This window comes from Necator americanus, chromosome X, assembly GCF_031761385.1.
Source record: "Necator americanus strain Aroian chromosome X, whole genome shotgun sequence".
NCBI lineage: Eukaryota > Metazoa > Nematoda > Chromadorea > Rhabditida > Ancylostomatidae > Necator > Necator americanus.
This window is the reverse complement of record NC_087376.1, coordinates 25,660,677-25,675,831: the sequence shown is the minus strand read 5'-3', so window position 1 is coordinate 25,675,831 and position 15,155 is coordinate 25,660,677. Positions and strand designations below refer to the sequence as shown.

Genomic DNA, 15,155 nt, shown 5'->3' with positions numbered 1-15,155 from the left:
TTGGAGATGTGGCATATTATATTCATTGCATATTTATTCCTAACCCTAGGAAATATAATGCATGACTGGAGGACTATGACCGGATAACTTTAATTTTGCGCAGCAAAGTTGGGTCTGCAACGCTCCCAGTGACCCTGATCCAGTCTCGTTATAGTTCAAAGCCATACGTTTAAGATCTACGTAGTCAAGTTGAACTCCGTAAATACTTCTCAGGATGTTATCAGCGGTGTTGCTTTGCAAAATATTTGGAAGATAAATGAAGCATCCATTTATTTATCATTTCCTACATGCTGTTACACCCTGAAACCCTACGGTATTTAGTAACCTAATACGACTTCGACAGGTATAACTGTTGCATAAAGAAGACTATCACAGAAGTTCCCAAGGTACACTAAATCTGTTGAAGAGGTTGAAACGAGGAAAAAAAGAAAGGAAAAACTAGCTACGGCTGTTCCTTGTCAATAGTAGGTAAATATTGTGGTTGAGACGCGTCGAAGGATGACCTTGTGGACTCCAACGCTGAGAAAAAGCGTCTTAAATTTACGCGAATTCGAATAATACAATATGATCTCACCTGTGAAATAGTTTGAGCTTGGTGTTCTTATTGGACAAATTTGCGAGTTGTTGCTGAAACTGCAGATTTTTTCACGAATAATTGTAGAATGCTGATTAGACATCAGAAAGGGCATTATCCAGAATAAACCTAATGCACCTAATCCCGAGAATTTTATGTTATACAAGTACTTTATTGTCATAAATTATGTTCCAGTTTGCACCTTTCCCTCCATATAAGAGAAAATATGTGCGTCAATGAATATCGGCGTTGTAATGAGATTACTTCAGAAAGCAGGAACTACAATGTTCCTAACGGCAAGCTACCATTTCCATATACGATATATATATACGATTAGAAAAGATGAATGAATAACGGTTGCATACTGTAATCAGTCCACATTAGCACAAAGTTACACGACAACACTTTTCCCTCAGTGATGTAATACCAGAACGCAGCTATGTTTTCGAGGCAATGATAAATGCACCCAAATCAAACACAAAACAAAGAAAGAAGTCGATATGGTGCGAGTGAAGAGGCATTGATGTGAAATTGGACGAAATTAAGAAATAAAATTAGATGATAGAAAAAAAATACATGCGCTTGAAGGAACAGTATGGGAACAAAATGTCATGGTCGGGTCGGTGCAGGTGCGCGGTGGAGCCGGCAGTTGCGGTCGATGAGAAAACATCGTTAGCTTCACTCGAAAGAACAAGAGAGATGAGTAAGGGCCTCACCTCGATTCCCCCACTACCTCTACCGCGCGGCCGACACAACTACACAGGCTTTAGATCGTCTTGACCCGATAAAAAGAAAAAAAGTTGTCAGTGTTTTTCTCTAATGACCAGGAAATTTCGAAACATTGTAAACAAGTTAGAATTGCTACGTGGTTCTCTTTCGCTTTTTGGTTTTCAAGAGTAGGACGCTCGTGAAATATGACCCACACATATCTATTATGTGTTAAATGTGGGTTTAAGTACTCAGCCGTTTCCCAACAATGAAGTGTGTGAGCAAAATCGGCGACTTACCTTTCGGTTTGCAGGGCAACTGTTAGAAAACTTTCAGATATGCGTCAACGGTGAGCGGAAAATTAAATCATGTTACGTTCGTTTAAGGGTACTGTCGTGACACCGTTTACTTCTTAAAGATAAAACATCTATGAACTGCCATTAGGCCACTATAGTCGGGTCAAAAGGAAATGAAGCTCGTTGCAGTTGCGTAAGATGCTGCGTTCAGAGCGACTCCGAGTAGTTTTACAGTTAGAATCGAGAGAGGACCCCTACTAGCACCACTTGTGAATGCAGTTCGGGATCCCACCACGATCCCAATCGCTACGCTCCACCGCGCCGCTTTGCTGCCGCCTCCGCAACTGCACCGTGCTTCAAGTCGCTTGGACTAGACTATTGCACCGATGTCTTCGCTGAAAGCGAGAAAAAAAAAACTCAACACCATTCTTTCTCATCTTGAATGCAAAAAAGCTAGTGCTGTGTGTTCTACTGTTGTCGGAAGCAGAGGATGCGAAGATTAACTTACCTTTGCTTAGGAGATATCGTACTAGGGCCCTCACCACTGGAAATAGAGGTGTTTGAACGATGCGATGGAGCTGAACATAATAAATTCAAGTGAAGCGAAGGGTTAAAAAGAATTTGGTGATAGAATTGTTCTTCTTACATGGTGGTTCATCGTCTGCTTTTGATGGAGATAAGAAACTTTCAAGATCGTTCAGTAAACGAGGTGGTTTATTCCTGAAAATGTCGGTTTTATATGCAAACAATTACAATTATAATTTACTAAAAACTGTGGATACGATTCTCATTGTTTCTTCACTCAGTGTTAATGAGACTGATATACTGTGCCACTAATTTCAATGGTGGAATGTATTTAGAATAATTAAATCGTTCAGACACCTATCTGTAAAATAGTCCTTTCTATTTGCCGTTAGCATAATCAAGATATGGGATGACTCTACCTCTAGGTAACCGAATTCCCAAAATTTGGAATATTGCGGTGATAAAACACTTTTCAGTTGGCCGCTTCTAGTAGGTGTCACTCTCAGATAACCAAAATAATACAAAAAAAAAAACTTGTACATTCTTCTCACTCTTCCTGTTACATTCGACAATGAGATCAGAAAGTTGGGAATCGCCTAACGCAGCCTCCGATCCGAGTCTAACTCTTAGGAATAAAAATAAACTAGAATTACGCAACTGTAAACAGCAGAAGAGTAATTCAGTCAAATAAATCAAGTAAATCAATGCATGAACATACGCGATCATAATCGTCTCTTGATTCACAGCATTGAGGAGCGATGGATTAGCGATGGCAGACCAGTCAACACTCTTGTTCTCATCTGTGGATGATTGCGTATTATCTTCTGGTAGAGTTCCTATTGTATAGAACAGTACAAACAGTTGCCTGGCAGTACTGAGATTGAAACATGGTGAAGGAAACCGTAAAGAAATTTCAAAAATGATCAACCTTCCGACACAGGTGATTGACGGCGATTTGGTTGTTGAACTGGCATGGAAATATCTGGAGATATCATTTGCACGTGACTACCGGCTGATGGAGATGGATAATTCTTCTTTCGAAGTGAATCTCGCTTCGTTTGTAATGATATCTGGACATGTTTAGCGAGAAGTACCATGTAGACAACGATCACTACCCTAAAATAAATCCAACCTTTCCTCTTGACAGAAGTGAATCATCACAAAAATTCCCGAAGAAAAATGTTGCTGCAAACCAATTTTCAGAAATAAGTCGTTACCTTGGAGAAACTGGAAGTTTTTTTTTTCAAAGCTTATACGATAGATATACAAGCGAGACAATTTCTATTACTCACTTGGTTGTAGGTAGGGAAACTGTTACCTCCAATCTGTCCATGAACCTGTCTCGAAAGCTGTATTTACATGAGTTATCAGCATAGATGTACTAGTTACTATCTCTTCTTTTCGAACATTACGAATATACCGCTGATGCAGTGAAATAGCGTTCGAGTTCAAATAATACAATTCCATTGAACGAAGGCAAAATAAAGTCATATGATTCTGCACTTTCTTTGCATCCAGCGTGTGTGCCAGTCTCCCAGAGAACAGCACCCACAAGATTAATCCTTCCCCAGATCTTTGTGTTGGATTTCGTACAAAGCGCCTAATAACGCCTTCGCTTCCCTCAGCAACCTACTCATACGTTTTGATTGAGCAGGCTCGTGAAGGAACTACATTGGTTTTCGTCCGCTCGCTTTTCCACATGCGGTGCGTTGTAAAACGCTTAGTAAGAATACTCGGATATGAGTGCCGTTTTCCGCGCCGTTTTTCAGAGCAACTAGGGAGAATTGAACTGTGATGACACTCATACAAACAATCTACACCTCTAGTCATATCTTTTCGTGGAGAGATCCCAACATTGTCAATCTCGTTATATGCTATCTTTAAATACACAACTTGTACAATCAAAGGATAAATTTCGGTCTTTTTCTCTCTCGATTTGATGTGTTGTGAGGAGTAATTATGACTTAAGCATCAGCGGAGGTTCTCAATATTGGTTTCTTCCCACTATCAGGTGCTGTGTGACGTATGGTCGGGTCAAAACGATATGAATCACGGACAGTTGCGTAAGCGGCTGCGCTCGAAGCGGTGCAGCGGGTACAGCGGTTGGAAACGAGGTCGGACCATGGCGAACTGCAGAGATGGGTGGCGGTAGCGATGATCCTGACGCGACCCCAACCGCTACGCACCGCTTCAGGCGCAGCCGCTTACGTAATTGCCCGTGCTTCTTGTCGTTCTGACTCATCTATAGTTTTCAACCACGGCAGAAAAACGGGAAAGACCCTCTACAAATCCATGAATAAGATCTGTCAGAAGTGCTTGAAGGTTTCATTTGACCCAAAGAGGGAACTATTTACAACGATAGGACTGCTATAACGAAAACAGTTCCAGCAGCGAAACTGATGAATAAGTTTCCCGCCGCATGTTTCTATGCTAGACGACTACTTCAAGTCGTTGAACTCGTGCTTTCATCGTGCAAGGGGTATCGACAAGCTGCCCGAGCACTGGCGTCGAGTGAAAGACGGCGGTGGTGCCTATCTCTGATCTCTAGGCCTGTTCTTTTTAAAACATTTACAAGGGCGGAAAACGTATGGATCAACCTAATTTCTGATGGGAAAACTGTTTTATCGGTCCTAGTGATGAGATCTAATTTACAAGCACCCGTCTCATCATTCGTGTAAGAGAAAGAGCTGCCTCCTTAGTTAATCAGAAGTCTTTGATGCTCTTTGGACCTCTCCATATATCTCAGTTTATAAAAGGCTCTCCACACTTTTTTGTTGTTCTTAGAAACTAGACCGCAGTGTCTACTTACAGGTAGAGTGAACGGAACATGAAAATTTCCAGCAAACGGTACGTCTATGAAAGACTGACCGAACAGTAAAAGGTACACCCCAGTAGAAATGATACAGTACATAATAAAGTTCAGAAAAAAAAATGAAATTTGGCATAGAGGCAAACATTAGGTTATGACTGACAAACATTGATAGGGAACGTAACATTGAAGGGAACCATTCAACACATGAAATCAGCTTTCGAATTTTTCGGTCCCGCAGTTTTTTTTTTCTTTAGAACAGGATCAAGTTGACGATTCAATTGGATTCTGGATACATGAAGTATATGCATAAGTATCACACATGAAAATCCAGTTTATTTTTGAAATTTCACGTCAGACAAACACATTATATATCAATTATGCTTAACCATACATTCACCGAATGTATCTCTGAGGTGCACATTACAAATGAGAATATGGTGGACCTGCTGGCTCCACGTTAGGACCAGTACGAAAGTTGCACCGGTTGTTTTGTTTAAAGTATAGCCGGAGCTGAAAATGTTCAACATGGTGGAAGCACTAGCCTAGTTCTTAAATCGACCTATGGGAATCCGTCCTATTAGTAAGGGGCGAGTGTAGTGCAGAAGTTAGATGTTTTGCTTCCTGCACTATCGATCGGAGTTTTGAATCCGTCCTAGTGCTCACCAGGCCTTTCATCCCTCCGGAGTCAACAAATTGGTACCAGACTGATCTGGGAGGATAAAAACACTGACTTGACACATCGGCTAGCCACCGCAAGTCATTGTAGAGGCCTGTTACACACAAACCTCAAACGATTCTGAATTAAAGTGGACGTGGGGGCGCATCCCAGGCGGACTGATTAGCGCTAGAAACTTTATCCGTTTTCCATTTATCCCTATTAGTAAAATTCCACTGCAGTTCCCATTTGTTCCGAAAATCTCGTTGTCCCCCAAACTTGCTCGGGTCGGTCGTCGTACACCCGGAGAATGAAACTCCGTATTTAAATTACTGTGGACCTCCCTCTATAAAGGTTCTAAAATACCTACTACGAACTCTTTTTTCAACCAAAACTATTCACAACATGGCACTCAAAAGGAAATTTTGTGAGAGCTGGAAAAAACTCCGAACGCATATAAAACTTGATAGGATATGACACTTACACGACATTTAAGTACATGACAAACAGAACTCGAGTCATTGGATCAGTTCGGAACTTGCGAAGAAAGGACCGAAACGATTTCCGCACATCTTCTTTGGACAGCGGGACATTTGCTTGAAAATCAACCTTTCTACCGAAGAACTGAGTAGAAACCTTGCTCTGAAAGAGAAAATGATGAAGAGTTAGTAAAAGAAATAAACATATGCGAACAGTTCTGAAAATAATACGCTTAAAAAAAGCTCCGAGAAAGCTAACACTTACGTTACCCTTCAAGAATTCTTTGATCTTGGTAACAACTCCACTGGGACCAACAAAAAATTCACTGGAAAAAATTTTACTTTGCAATAAGTTTTTCTTTTCATAAATAAAGACACAGAGACTGTAGGCGAAAATATATTGAAATAACGGGGACGGTAGAGAACACTCCCTTGAAAACAAGCTAATGAGTAAATTCTCACTTATGACGCTTACTTCATTGAATTGTTCATAGAATGAATGAACTTGGGCACTTTCACGGTTGGTACATTTACGTTGTATCCAAACACGTTGATCACATGTTTGTTGTGGAGTGCTTCTTGAGGTCTCTGCAAAGATGAAACATAAATCGGGAAGCCACGGTCGCACAAAGGTATTATCACAAGAAAAGGGAACTCAGATTTCAAAAACGCATTTAAAAAACTACTGATAGTGAACTATTCCACTAGCGTAAATTTTGACAGATGGCTGAACAAAGGGAAACTGGAGAAGAATTATTGAATAGACGTGAAAATTAAACCTCGAGAAAAAAAAGGAAGAAAGTCTTGTTGGAACTCCAACATCAACAACAAAGCTGGACAAACCTTGTTGCCCTAGAGGTCAGCCTTCTGAACAATTTTCAATGTTGGATTCTCTCCAGTAGTAGACAGGGTTAACCACGTAGTTTGCAAATATCATTGCAAAAAGTGCTTTCGTTGAATCCAGAATAGGAGAAATCAGCAGAATCACTGTGATCAATTCGCGAAACCAAACAATTCCTTGCACCTCCCCCAATGATGAAATGAAAGCGTATAAGACGGATAAACGTATCACAAATACCTGCTATACACCACACAAATTTCATCACATGCCTACTCTACTCATTTGCACGGGTAAAACGAGTTTCTTTGTCGTGGAGACAGATCAGTCCACTCTTCCTCGTCTATCTGGTTTCTGGATTTGTAGGTAGTTTTTTGCATTATTGTGAGATTCTCAAACCCTATCCAGGACCTTATCTTAAAAGGGATTACCCCAACACATTCAGTAATGGATTACTCACGCAATGAAATCCCACAGGGCCGATACTTTATCCTCGAAGCAAATTTAATGTTTGCAGCAAATCAATAAGGCAAGTAATACCAAAATGAATATGAATTTGAAACACACTTACATTGGATCTTGTCCTTCGAATCCATGGCTGAACTGACTCAGAATGGCTTACTTTGTAAGGTGGCAGAGAGTGACAGAAGGTAGAGAAAATTATGATTAAGGACAAGAGAAATTTCATGAGTTTCGCTAAAAAGTGTAGAGAAGGTATTGAAACAAACACAGTAAAAGTAATACAACCTACATGAATAGAATTTTTGGAAGAGAACAGCGAAATGTAGACGTAGAATTTTTGGAAGAGAACAGCGAAATGCAGACGGGGCAGCCAGCGGCTCGCTTGCCACCTATCCAATCGAACTCGAAAATCCGGACATGATCTACGCACCTCCTCCAAGATCATGAGCAAATATGGAATTTATGTACTGATGGATATTGGAGATAATGCATTACGATCGAACCGCACATCTGCATATATTAATGAAGTTAATGTACACGGACCATATCGGCATAAGTGCGATAAGGAGGAAGCTGAACCCTCCTCAGGTGAAGGGGGTTTGGCCCATGGGGTGCAGCTCAAGTGAAGGGGGTCCCTTCCCCAACCGGTTCAAAAGTGAAGGGGGTCAGAGCACCGACTCAGACTATCGCATCTATGCATATCGGGCATGTATTTGAACAGGTTATCCTTCTTATATCATCTCTCAGCGCATGAATTATATAATAAAGTTAGAGAAAGACTCGAGATAGAATGCGTTTACCAGTGGACGACAAGACAAAGTTACGCGGCAAAATAAAGGAGAAAAACAACACCATCCGGGAAAATTGTTCGTTTTCTACACATACGTCTATCGATCGCTCAGTCATACAGAAGCACAGCAAGATATGTTCGTACGCTTAGTCCACATTTGGAAGTCCAATATGCCATGGATAACTACGAAATAAGTCTGGACGATTGTTCCGATGTTCAGAATGCCTGTCCAACATGTCGACTACTAACCTGCAACCAAAGATGTGAGCGAGAAAAGGACCGCTGGTTTGCAGCCACATAATGGGGACGTTCGAACGGTAGACATCACAAGCCTAGAGCATGGCACCAGGTAGAGATGAGCAACTGCTCTTGTAATGGGTAAGCAAGAATATAGCAACCAAGCTCAGCAAGCATACAGGACGTTAGTTTCGAAGGTCCTCTCGGTCACCTTTCCCATAGCTAAGAATATTTCGCGAGGTCTCTCACTTGTTTGATATCTTTACTGTCTGAAGAAAGGACGTCATGTACGCGTTTAGAATTACGCGAAGAGAATGGCCACCAGCCCGAAGGAAACCTTCCGATATAAAATCATGCTCGGGAACTGTGCTAGGTTTCATGCTCTTGACCGGAATTCGTGTGTCCGAAGGAAGAAGCTGGGGTGGAGCTTTAACAGCGGGAATGATCGGGTCTGACATAGGCATTGACGAACGGAAAAGTTTCATTTAGAACTTATCCGTGATCGTTTCCATCTCACAACGAAGAGGTACGAATCCTGTCTTCATTCAGCAAAGCTGTTAGCAGAATTTTATGTTAGCGGAGATCCCTGCGGCATTTCTTTAGACTTGTCTTTCATTCACTCATTTATTTCATTGGTACTGCTCGAAAAGAGAAAGATGTCGTCCGCAAAACGAAGATTCGAGAGAAATGGTCCATCAACACGTATGTCCCTTTTTTCCCAGGAAAGTGATTTCATTATCCATTGCAATGCAGCGGTGAACAGCTTCGGCGATATAATATCGCCTTGTCGTACTCCCTTTCCAATGGGTATGGTGAGGGAGCGGTGGAAAAGCTGTATCTTAATGGTGCATCAATCGTAGCAATTGGCTAATGTCCTCACATACGACGCGTCCACACCTTAATCGACCAGCGCTGACAGTATTGCACTCGTTCCTATGCTGTCAAAGGCTTTCTCATAGTCGACGAAGGTTAGAACAAGGGGCAGGCGGTATTATCGATAAACCCCTATCACCCTCGACACGGTCTAGATGTGGTCCAAGCAGCTGAACCCCTGACGGAATCCAGCTTGTTCTTGAGGCTTGGTTTCATCCAGCGTCCTAGATATGCACGTGAGGATAATTATGGTGAATATCTTGTATAACACGTTCAGCCAGCGTATGGGACAGTATATAGATAGATCGGTAGTTCCGAAGGTCCCCTTTCTTATGGGTAAGAACGGTTCGCGAGGTCTCCCATTGGTCGGGGATCCTTTCTTTCTGAAGGGGGACTGTGCCAGGTTTCATGCTCTTGATAGCGACTCGTACTTCCAGAGGGAAAATCCGTGGTGGAGCTTCACTAATGGAGATGATCGGGTTTGACACAGGAGTTGATGAACGGAAAAGGTTCGAGTAAAACCTGTTGATGATTTCCATCTCACGACGAGAAGACGTGCGAGTCTCGTCTTCGCTCAGCAAGGCTGCTAGCGGAATATTATGTTCGCGGAGATCCCGGCAGCAGTTCTTTAGACTCGTTCTTCTTTGTGCTGCTTTCACAATTTTCGTCTGACTGTATTTTCGATAGGAGGATTCTCCTGCAAAGCCTTTCTGCAGCTAGTGTTTGCAACTAACCACTCAATATGCGATGCATTCGGATCAAGGATGGCTTTCCAAATTCAATCCAAATTTGTTTGACATCAACACATCTAGATAATTAAAATTTTTAATCGGCTCCACTAATCCAGATCCTTTAGTCTTGTATTCCTCTTCCATGGGATTTCCCAATTTTGCGTTGAAGATTCCGACAACCAATTTGCAAGATAACACCTCGTTGCGGATCATTTCCTCCAACTTCTAATAAAGCGGGTTAAATTCGGATTAATTAGTTGCTGATGTTGGTGAGAAGAAGTTGGTGATGCTTATGGATTTTTGGCGAAGAGGGCGGAGGCGAAGAATGACCTGATAAGGTGACAAGATTTTGCAAGAATCGGTGACATAGACGACAGACGGGTGCACCACGAAATTATTTCCCCCTACTTTTAGTGCCTCCACAACGGTTTACCGCCTCATAATGGCGTGGAGGTGACACTGGGCGTCGAACTGCGATGCACAGCGGAGGTTCGTCCTCCGGCAGAGTCTCCCAAGCTGAGAAGGAGTTCGACACATCCGACATTCCGACTTCTCGGAATCGGAAGCCTAGCTAAGAGTAAACCACTGCTAAGATTCACCACCGTCTTGGCAAAATGTTCCCTGATCCATATAGGTCGGGCGACGACCTGTGGTGAAAGCTAAGCTCGCCGTGGCATGACTGCTTAGTTTGGGGAAAAGTCTCTTTGCCACTCCAGCATATTCACTACCTCAGTACCCTGCACACTGGGCCCTGCCGTCTCAGACGTCGGACGGTATGGCGACCAGTGAGAGGCGATCAAATCTCAGGTTGCTCACGACGTCATTGATTCTGGACCAAGGCGACACACGCACGACTCGCCATGGAGATTGTCTCAGACTGTGTAGTTACAACGTGAGAACAGTTTCCACAGACGCTGACCTGCATGCCCTTCTCGGAGCTGCAGAGCGTATCAAATTTCACGTGATTGCTCTGCAGGAGACCAAGTGCAGAAGGAGCGACGTACGACAGATGAATGACGGTACACTCGTCATTCGTGGAGAGAAGGTTCCGTCGCGAAATGTAGGCGGTGTTGGTTTTGTTGTGCACCCATCTGTCGTCCATCTCGTCGATTCTCACGAGATCCTGTCACCTCGTCTGGCCATTCTTCGCCTCCGCCCTCTGCGCCAAAAATCCATCAGTATCATCAACTGCTATTCACCAACATCAGCAGCTGATGATTCCGAATTGGACGCGTTTTACGAGGAGCTGGAGGAAGTAATCCGCAACGAGAGGTCCTTTTACAAATTCGTTGTCGGAGACTTCAACGCAAAACTAGGAAAGGCCACAGAAGAGGAATAGAGGATTGGAAGATTTGGACTAGGGGACCGGAATGAAAATGGCAATCGTCTCGCCGGGCTGTTGTCCGCCGCTCGCCTCTTTCATGGGAACTCCCTTTTCATGAAAAAAGATCATCGTCGGTGGACATGGAAATCGCCCAATGGCGCGACTCGTGCGGAGATCGACCACATACTCACCAACCGGAGGTGGTGTTTACTTGACGTCTCAGTAGTACCATCCTTTTGTAGCGGTCCTGATCACCGTCTCCTTCGTGCGAAAATACGACAAGCCACACGATGGAAAAGAACATCTGCAATCGGCAACGAAGGAGAAAAGAAGTCGTCTACGACGATTGCGTACTCGAGGACTCCCTGTCCCAAGGTGACTGGCACATCGAGGAGGACCCAAACGTGGACTACGAGATGCTGCTCAGAGGATTACGAGCCTGTGCTGAACGTGCCTCGAAGTCGCGCACGACAAACTTGGATCGAATTTCGAAGGCCACCAAGGAATTGTTAGGAAGAAGAAGGGCTTTGAGGCTTGATCCGAATGCATCGCACATTGAACGGTTAGTAGCAAACACTAGCTGCAGAAAAGAGTTGCAGGAGGATCTCTTGAAGTACAGGCAGAAGAAGATTCTAGAAGCAGCACAAAGAAGAACGAATCTAAAGAAGTGCCGCAGGGATCTCCGCGAATATAATATTCCGCTAGCAACCTTGCTGAGCGAAGACGGGACTCGCACGTCTTCTCGTCATAAGATGGAAATCATTACGGAGAGGTTCTACTCGATCCTTTTCCGTTCATCAACTCCTGTGTCAAGCCCAATCATCCCCACTGGCGAAGCTCCACCACGGATTCTCCCTTCGGAAGTACGAGTCGCTATCAAGAGCATGAAATCTGGCACAACTCCCGGACCTGATTTTATATCAGCAGACTTTCTTCGGGCTGCTGGCCATCCGCTTCATGTAATCTTAGCAGTGCACATGACATCCTATCTTCAGAAGGAAAGGATCCCAGTGGAAGTTCTCGCAAACCGTTCTTATCCATAAGAAAGGTGACCGAGAGGACCTTCGAAACTACCGTCCGATATGCTTGCTGAGCGTGTTATACAAAGTATTCACCAAGATCATCCTCACACGCATATCTATGACGCTGGATGAAGCCCAGCCTCAAGAACAAGCTGGATTCCGCCAAGGGTTCAGCTGCTTGGACCACATCCAGGCCGTGTCGAGGGTCATAGAGGTTTGCCGGGAATACCGCGTGCCCTTTGTTCGAACCTTCGTCAACTATGAGAAAGCCTTTGACAGCGTAGAAACGAGTGCAATACTGTCAGCGCTGGTCGATCAAGGTGTGGACGCGTCGTATGTGAGGACATTAGCCAATTGCTACGAACGATGCACGACTAGGATACAGCTTTTCCACCGCCCTCTCACCATAACCATTGGAGGGGGTACGACAAGGCGATACTATATCGCCGAAGCTGTTCAATCCCGCATTGCAATAAATAATGAAGTCGCTTTCTTGGGAAGAAAGGGACATACGCGTTGATGGAAGATTCCTCTCGAACCTTCGTTCTGCGGACGACATAGTTCTCTTTTCGAGCAGTACCAATGAAGCAGAAACGATGCTCAACGAATTGAACGAAGCAGGGAAGAGAATAGGACTACGAATAAACAGAAAGAAGACACAGTTCATGAAGAACGCCCACTGCGGGGACGGAGGAGTACAACTTGAAGGGTCCCAAATCGTGGAAACTCCGTCATACGTATATCTCGGACGTTCTATGAACATGGAAAACGACCTGAAGGAAGAACTGAATAGAAGAATGAGAGCAGCATGGGCAGCATTCGCAGCCGTCAGGGAAGCTACGGACTAACTGACGGACCAAGATCTTCGAGCCCATCTGTTCGACTCGACAGTCCTTTCAGCGCTCTGTTACGCAGCGGAGACGTGGGCAGACACCGCGGCCACGTTTAAGAAGCTACTTACTACCCACGGAGCCCTTGAGAGATGTTTTCTGAAGTTTAACCTGCACACACAACACCTAGCCCGTCTTCGCAGCTCCGACTTAAGAGGAATGTCCCGTCTTCGCGACCCAGCGGAATATGTATCGAAAGCAAAACAGATGGGCCAGTCACATCATGAGAAGAATCGACGATAGATGGACTAAAAGAACGCTAGAGGGGATCCCAAGGGACGCTAAACGCCCCCGAGGGAGACCCCCAACGAGATGGGGTGACGTGTTCGCTGCAAGGATGGACCAGCTGAGAGCTCAGCTGGATACGGCTCAAGGACCTCGTCAACGTCACTCACGAAGCTTGAGAACATCTTGGATGACAATGGCGAGGGAACGAAACGAGTGGAAGAGATGCTGGGGCCCGCACGTCGAGTGAAGACGGGTCATCTAAGTATCTAAGTAAGTAAGTATCTAAGTACTTTTAGTGAGGGAACCTTTTCTTCGCAAATGACGAGTGCACCGTCAGTCATCTGTCGCACGTCGCTCCTTCTGCTCTTGGTTTCAAACGGAGCAATCACGTGGAATTTGATGCGCTCTGCAGCCTCGAGAAGGGCATATAGGTCAGCGTCTCTGGATGCCGTTCTCGCGTTGCAGAGCAGAGTCTGAAATAGTCTCCATAGCGAGTGGTGCTTTTTGAGCTTTTATTCAGAACCAAAATTGTCCTGAGCAACCTGAGATTTGTTCTCCTCTCACTGATCGCTATAACTTCCGACGTCTGAGAAGACAGGGTCCAGTGTGCAGGGTACTAAGTCAGTGCAAATACGAGAGCGGCAGGAAGACTTCCCACTACTAAGAGGTTCTGCTGTGGAGAGTCCATCTTTCACCACAGTTCGTCCTCTATCTATATGGATCAGGGAAAAAGCTTGCAACATCTTGAAAGTGAGGAATCTTGGCGATTGCTCACCCTTAGCTAGGCTTCCCAATTTCGAGAAGTCGGAAATGTCGGGAATGATGAACTCCTTCTCAGTTTGGGAGGCCCTGCCAGAGGACTTACCTTCGCTGTGCCTCGCAGTTCGACGCCCAGAGTCACCTCCTTGCCATTGTGAAGCGTTTAACCGTTGTGGAGGGAAAACGGGAACTCACAAATTCAGGTCAGATTGAATTGATGCTTAGTGCACGTGCATTAGCAACCACGTTGCGAGGGAACCAGCAGCTCCGATCGACATGGGATAATCGTTAACTCTGCAGCACAGTGGGATTAGGAATGATCCCACCTTACAATGCAACCGTCAACACAACTGTACCAAATTTCAAGTCGTTTTGATCGAACTATAAATTGAGTGAATCAAACGTAAATTTTTCTCATTTGGGTGATTGAGTTTCGTGAAGTGTCATTTCACTGTCGTATGTAATAATAACCCATCTCAATTCAGGAAAATTATGGGACTGTCTTCATGACTTTCATTTTGTACTCTAAATCACTTTCTATTTTAAGAAATAGGTCGGATGTCTCTGCTTTTTATTGAAACACGACGTACTCGTACTAATTTGTAACAAAGCCATGGAGTACTATAAATTAAGGTCTTTGTTTCGCCACAGTATCGCTGAAAGTCCAACTTTTTGCTTGAAATGATATCTTTTTTTGTCTTATAACTTTTTGCTTTAATCTATTGCAAGGAACTATTCGATATTTTTGGGCCTAAAGGCAGCATACCACAAAATTGACAATGTTGGGATCTTCCCAGCGAAAGATAGGGTTAAGAGTGCAGATTATGAAATTGAGAATCCAGTCAATTCCTCCTACTCGTCCTGAAGAACGATGTGAACATTTGAATCCACACTTCACACAGGAAGGCCGCATTTCATGTTACCTACCAGGATAATTAGGAGAGACTGAGCG

The 15,155-nt window shown here is 44.0% G+C and overlaps 6 protein-coding genes across 9 annotated transcripts; 5 read left to right on the top strand and 1 right to left on the bottom strand.

Moving 5' to 3' along the window:
• Nucleotides 1–442: 442 nt before the first annotated feature.
• Nucleotides 443–10,524, bottom strand: RB195_025502 (uncharacterized protein; the record flags this gene model as incomplete). 3 transcript variants are annotated; one of them, XM_064213673.1, is made up of 12 exons in its annotated part: nt 443–519; nt 575–627; nt 2,087–2,156; nt 2,225–2,298; nt 2,822–2,939; nt 3,032–3,219; nt 6,055–6,212; nt 6,315–6,375; nt 6,525–6,637; nt 7,459–7,583; nt 7,639–7,738; nt 10,414–10,524. In XM_064213673.1, 12 exons carry the CDS (start codon nt 10,522–10,524, stop codon nt 443–445), a joined length of 1,248 nt encoding a protein of 415 aa, XP_064069553.1. The 3 variants fall into 3 exon arrangements, with proteins under 3 accessions (XP_064069553.1, XP_064069554.1, XP_064069552.1); XM_064213672.1 differs by having other exon boundaries at nt 2,822–2,903; XM_064213671.1 differs by lacking the exon at nt 7,639–7,738 and having other exon boundaries at nt 10,389–10,524.
• Nucleotides 10,525–10,755: 231 nt separating this feature from the next.
• On the top strand, nt 10,756–11,319 carry RB195_025501 (uncharacterized protein; the record flags this gene model as incomplete). Its single annotated transcript, XM_064213670.1, has 1 exon — nt 10,756–11,319. The coding sequence occupies one exon, from the start codon at nt 10,756–10,758 to the stop codon at nt 11,317–11,319; it is 564 nt and encodes a 187-aa protein (XP_064069551.1).
• Nucleotides 11,320–11,594: 275 nt separating this feature from the next.
• RB195_025500 (uncharacterized protein) lies at nt 11,595–12,347 on the top strand (the record flags this gene model as incomplete). Its single annotated transcript, XM_064213669.1, has 1 exon — nt 11,595–12,347. The coding sequence occupies one exon, from the start codon at nt 11,595–11,597 to the stop codon at nt 12,345–12,347; it is 753 nt and encodes a 250-aa protein (XP_064069550.1).
• A 97-nt stretch (nt 12,348–12,444) lies between these two features.
• Nucleotides 12,445–12,846, top strand: RB195_025499 (uncharacterized protein; the record flags this gene model as incomplete). Its single annotated transcript, XM_064213668.1, has 1 exon — nt 12,445–12,846. One exon carries the CDS (start codon nt 12,445–12,447, stop codon nt 12,844–12,846), a length of 402 nt encoding a protein of 133 aa, XP_064069549.1.
• On the top strand, nt 12,806–13,174 carry RB195_025498 (uncharacterized protein; the record flags this gene model as incomplete). 2 transcript variants are annotated; one of them, XM_064213666.1, is made up of 1 exon in its annotated part: nt 12,806–13,174. In XM_064213666.1, the coding sequence occupies one exon, from the start codon at nt 12,806–12,808 to the stop codon at nt 13,172–13,174; it is 369 nt and encodes a 122-aa protein (XP_064069547.1). The 2 variants fall into 2 exon arrangements, with proteins under 2 accessions (XP_064069547.1, XP_064069548.1); XM_064213667.1 differs by having other exon boundaries at nt 12,923–13,174.
• A 229-nt stretch (nt 13,175–13,403) lies between these two features.
• RB195_025497 (uncharacterized protein) lies at nt 13,404–13,691 on the top strand (the record flags this gene model as incomplete). Its single annotated transcript, XM_064213665.1, has 1 exon — nt 13,404–13,691. The coding sequence occupies one exon, from the start codon at nt 13,404–13,406 to the stop codon at nt 13,689–13,691; it is 288 nt and encodes a 95-aa protein (XP_064069546.1).
• Between the last annotated feature and the right edge of the window lie 1,464 nt (nt 13,692–15,155).